Genomic DNA, 5,969 nt, shown 5'->3' on the forward strand with positions numbered 1-5,969 from the left:
TATTAAGAAAAAAGTTTGACCTCGATTAGATACTTAGTTTTGTATTAGAAACATTAAGAAGATTGAAATCACTAGAAGCAGTGTGATCAATATCAATTTGCTAGTAGCTAGCCAATATGATCAATCATAATTACATTTTTATTTGGCCTTCATAAATGACTAAATCTATCAAATCAAAATAACAAGTTATGCATTCTAGATGGTAATAACAAGAAATCAAAACCGGATAATTAAAGCCACCCAAATCATGTTGTCATATAAGTGGGATACGCCCTTAGCTTCCTTTATCATTCATAGAAATAATAGGAATACACATGAATTTTGTATATAACTTTAATTTTTTACCGTCCATACTAATAGTAATTCCTAAGGCCAGGCTACACTACAACTGGGGTGCAGTAAAACGCCACAGGCTCAAACCATAAAAAGAAAATTAGAAGTAAAAAAATATTGTAATAATGCACTGCATGGCTCTAATTTTTGTCCATGAAATTTGTAGTGTTATGATCGATTTGAAGCAGTTTATGATAAGCAGCTCTGTGGTTGTTCTAAACCCAATGCATCTCCAGATGCATGGACACAAGAAGCTTGAGCAGCTTGGTTCTTGTAAGTGAGCTTCAAATCCTCCAACTTAATGCCACTGCATGGGTTCTTTGAGCTACAATCAAACTTCACAGCTACCTCTGTTGCTGATGTTCCATGAATGTTTTTGTATGTTATGTCACTGATTTTTACTCCTGAGGCCTACCAAAAACAATTTTATTTGGTGAATGGATATAGAAAAGAAAGAGTGGCGATTGGCGGAATTAGGGCACTAACCTGACCGGGGCAGCCCTCGTTGTTCGGGCAGTAATTCTGGTCAATGACAATTGGGTTTTGGGCATTCACTATGGTGGCGTCTTGGAAAACCACGTCTCTGACGAAACTGTTGCTGGGTCTGCCCCAAGTCTTGATTCTAACACCATTTTGAGTCCCACTCAGCGTAACCGTTTTAACCGTCACATTTTGTACGCCAGCCTCGTTCTCATCCTTTCCCAAGCTCCCAATGCTGCAAATTTCAACCATCCATAAGGAAACAAATTTCTGATATGTAACTTTCGAGAAAATGACAAAAATGACCTTATTCCATGGCCTGGACCGCATGCTATGTTTTCGATCCACAAGTTTGTGGTGCCGGGGCCGATGGAGATGCAGTCATCGCCGGTGCGGATTTTGGAGGTGAGGATGGTGACGTCGGAGGAGCCTTGGACGTGGATGCCGTCGGTGTTAGGGCTGTTTCCGTCGGCGGTGATGGTGATGCCTTGTGCTTTTACGTTCTGGCATGCATTGATGACTATGTGGAACATTTGGCTGTTCATTGAGGTCAATCCACTAATGACAATGTTTTTGGAGTTGGTGAATTCCAGTGTCTGAAATAAATACAAACCAAATTCATGAGTCATTTCAAATCATCTTGATTGTGGAATGGAATTAGCTAGCTTGTTTACTTTATATTAGCAATTAATTAATATGTGTGCCTATAGAAAAAATCCCCGTGCTTTATGGAGTCAACTCCAATAATAACGTATTCAACATATACGTATTTAATATTGTTCAAAAATCTTATTTGTTACCTATACTTTTCCTACTGAAAATTTAAAAGACTATTAATTTGTAATATTCATACTTAGTTTTCCTTTTGCCACTTACAAGGAAAATAATGAGATTTACCGATATGATGATATGATAATAATTCAGGCTGTAAATTAAATTAAATGCAATAAATTAACTAACATAAACATACCGTGGCTCCAGGCGGGCAGCTACCCTCGTTGGAGTTCTTGCAATCCCAGAGGATAGTGCCTTGGCCATCAAGCACGCCACTGCGAATGGAAACGCCGTCGACGTGCTCAAACAGCAGCCAAGTCCCTTTGTTTCCTAGGATATTGTAATTTGAGGGTGCCACCAAGGTGCCCTGGATCTCAAATGAGATTGCCTTGTTGGCACATTGGCCACTAAAGGTGGTGCTTCCAACCAAGAAGCGCCCCTTTGGCACGAGTATGGAAGCGGGCTGGGCCGAGGCACAGGCCTGGGCCCAAGCACTGGCAAAAGACTTGCTGGAGTCAGTGCGACCGTCCGCCTTGGCTCCAAAGTCAAGCACATTGAATGTGGCTGCTGCAGCATTCGGCATACAATAAAATAAGATCACAATAACAAGCACAGGAATTATAATGGGAGTAGCTTTTCGTGTTGGCTCCATTGTTCTTTGTTTGTGGAGTGGTGAAAAATGGAGGAGTTTGTGAGAGTATTTATAGATCAGAGGCAGAGTTAAGGATCTGTTTCTTGTGAACAATAATCAAATTAATCAAATACATAATTGGAAGTTCCATCAAATATTAAATAAATAAATCCATAAAATAAGGTAGAAATTAATTAATTAAGGAAAGAATATATATCAAGTCAGAGGAAAAGGCTGCGGCAGAACTTTGGTTTTGGATTGGCCAGAGAGAATCCTCAATAATCAACAAGTCTGTCTTTGTCAAATTCACCTTCCCCTTTCTTGCGCTGCTTAATTATCTTTTCCATTACATTTCCCACTTCAAAATAAGTGTCTTTTTTATTTTTTAATTCATTAAAAAATAAAAAGAGTATTATCCACTTATCTATTTATCTACTTAATATACTAAAACTAATTTTTTTTAACTAATAAAAATGAGATATCAATTCTTCATGAATTCTTTTTTTTTTTCAAAATAAAAACACTATTCTCTTGTCTAAATTTATTTTAGAAAAATATCTTAATTATAATTATATTACAGTTATATTATAATTAGTATTTAATAAATAATGCATAATTATACTAATTTAAAAAAATATCTTTATTATAATTATATAAAATCAATCTATCTATCTACTTATCTATTTATCTACTTAATATACTAAAATTGAATTTTTCTTCAACTAATAAAAGTGAGGTGTCAATTTTTCATGAATTCATTTTTTCTCCAAAATAAAAATACTATTCTCTTCTAAATTTATTTTGAAAAAATATTTTTATTATAATTATATTACAATTAGAATTTAATAAATAATACATGATTATACTAATTTAGAAAAATATCTTTATTATAATTATATAAAATCAATATTTAATACATTATCAACTAATGAAAGTGAAATATCAATTCCTCATGAATTCATTTTTCCTCCAAAATAAAAACACTATTTCCTCTTCTAAATTTATTTTAGAAAAATATCTTTATTATAATTATATTACAATATTACAATTATATTACAATTAGCATTTAATGAATAATACATAATTATACTAATTTAAGAAAATATCTTTATTATAATTACAATTATTCTCTACATACAAGTCATTTACACATATAAGTCTATACAAGTCATTTACATTCACGCGCCCTGCACGTTCTTCTTCTCCTGACACTTCGTCTTCTTCTTCTTCTTCTCATTTTTTTCGTTATTTTTCTCTTTCGTTATCATCATCACCAATGCCACCTCCTCCTCCTCCTTCTTCTTTTCTTGTTGGACTTTTTTCTCGTTCTTCCTTTTCCTCCTTCTCCCCCATCATCTTCATCATCATGATCATTATCATTATAGCATCGTCGTCTTCTTCTTATACGTATCGTCGTTATCGTTATTGTCATTATTGTTATCGTTATCGTAAAAATTTTGCTATATTGATGACATTGCCTCATCTAAAATTTTTGCCATAGAATTTTCTCAATTTGTGTAATTGCAGCAAATTTCGGGATAAAACTAAGACATTTAGGTGTATTGTTTAAGAATTTTCGGTGGATTTGTACCGATAAATTTTACATAATTCAAAACTCTTTTTCGGTGGATTTGTACTGATAGATTCTTCTTTTGCCAAAAAATTGTATAATAATATTATTTTATAGATAGCAAAAATTTCAATAATTTATTTATTAAAATATTTGAAATTGTATTGTGACTTTTTCTAAAGATATATTTTTATATTAATATAAATTAAATTAGTAAATTCTCTTTAATTTATACACATAGAAACTGTAATTTCTTATATTATTCATTCATTTGTCCTTAATTTAGTACATTTAATTCAATTTATTTTCAAAGAGATGTTATTGGACTCTTGATCGAAAAAGAAGAACTTATATCATGATCAAAACAAAGAGAAGTGGCCAGTACATTGAGGTTGATCTTCATGATTTGCAATATGTAAAATTTTAATATTTCACAATGAAATATTTTTTTTAACAATTATCTTTTTTATGCAAAATTTTTTATCTTTTTCATTACATATTACTACTTATATCTCTTAATTTTTGCTTTCATTTAGAAATGAAAAAAAAAATAAGGTGCATATTATGAAATCAATTTGTAACCCAATTACTCAATTACCTACGTGATCACCAAACAACCGAATACATAATTATTCTCCAATTTAAAAATTTTAACAAAAAACATTGGTAAGCATATTAGTTTAACTTTTTATTTATTTAATTTATTTATGTTATACTTATAATCATATTATATGTATCTTTACAATTATATCTTTTTTAAAAAATACTCTTAGTATTAACATATGATATATTAAATAAATATTTTAAAAATGGCTATAACCTACTATACAAATAAAAAAGTAAACTAAATAGATATTACAAAAAAATAATTCTATATGTTCTGTATATTGTGTTGTGTTATGCACTTAACTAAGCTATCTAGGTAATTTTTTATTTCGGGTCTCTTAGTAATTATTTTCAGAAGAGTTTTTGAATCCACTATAACTATTAATTTAATAATTGCTACTTGTTACAACCAAACAAGTAAGATCACGGATACTTGGAAGATAACTGTACGATGAATGTGGTATATAGAGAAGTTTTTGAGAACTTATAATGAAAAGATAATTTCTAAATCTCTTAGTCAAATTTATTAAAATTTATTACTAAATTAAAAAAATTAAAAAATTCTAGGTACTAATTGGTGTTATATTCTTCTTCCACATTTACATCTTGAGGATATTAAAATGATCATAATGTTATTTTAGGTACATGTTTCGCATGCATTAAAGGAGAGTATTGACTTATTTTTGAGTGATTTTAAATTATTTATTATTTATTAAAAAAATTTGTACATTCGAATTTCCATTAATTTATTATTGTTTATTTTGAGTTAATTTTTATATATTTTACTTGACAGTAAAATATAAATATTTGTTGGTGGGTATATATGTCTAACTTATTAAAAAAATAAATTAATAAAAATAATTAATAACTACATTAGAGTTTATACATTTAACATCAAATTAAAAAAAAAATTTAAACACATAATATGTTATTTTTTTATTAATTAAATTATTATAATTTAAATTAATTTTAATAAAACAACTTAAAATTATAATTTTAACCTTATCACGCGTGTATGACATGAATTATTACACGTGTATATTTCTTTAATAATGATCAGTTTAGATTAAGAATAATAAAGTCACAGTTAGTACTTAGCTGAGTTCTTTAAGCATCTAAACTCTAAAGATGCAGTTCCAACACTAAAAGTATATGTCAGTGAGAACTGAGGAGGTTCAAACCCAAACCCTTCGGAAAATTTCCAATGCAAGAGAATTTGGTTGTTACTGTTTGCAACCTTGCATAATAGTAATACCATGGGTAAGTTTAAAAAAAAAAAAGTAGATTATTAGGATTACACAATTGAACATGGAAGAATTAAATTGATTAGGTTGACTATTTCTTTTCCCCTTAATTGAACTTATATTAAGAACTATATTTATTAGAAAATTAGAAGTAGTTTCATCTTAGATAAGAAAAGAAAGACTAAGCCACCGCCGTTATAACGTGACATGTCACATAAAGTTTGCCAAGAAATTTGATTCATTATTCATATGTAAAAAGCCTAAATTAAGCCATCATTTCGTACTCAATTTTAGGAGTTGATGTGGTGCATATATGTTTAATTAATGTAAT

The 5,969-nt window shown here is 29.8% G+C and overlaps 1 protein-coding gene across 1 annotated transcript; it reads right to left on the reverse strand.

Moving 5' to 3' along the window:
- Positions 1 to 259: 259 nt before the first annotated feature.
- On the reverse strand, positions 260 to 2,245 carry LOC112740361 (polygalacturonase-like). The gene is made up of 4 exons (XM_025789109.2): positions 1,784 to 2,245; positions 1,120 to 1,409; positions 820 to 1,048; positions 260 to 744 (listed from the first exon to the last, which is right to left on the reverse strand). Exons 1-4 carry the CDS (start codon positions 2,237 to 2,239, stop codon positions 523 to 525), a joined length of 1,197 nt encoding a protein of 398 aa, XP_025644894.1. The 5' UTR covers positions 2,240 to 2,245; the 3' UTR covers positions 260 to 522.
- Positions 2,246 to 5,969: the final 3,724 nt, after the last annotated feature.

The sequence above is a fragment of the Arachis hypogaea genome, chromosome 14 (genome assembly GCF_003086295.3).
Source record: "Arachis hypogaea cultivar Tifrunner chromosome 14, arahy.Tifrunner.gnm2.J5K5, whole genome shotgun sequence".
Taxonomy (NCBI): domain Eukaryota; kingdom Viridiplantae; phylum Streptophyta; class Magnoliopsida; order Fabales; family Fabaceae; genus Arachis; species Arachis hypogaea.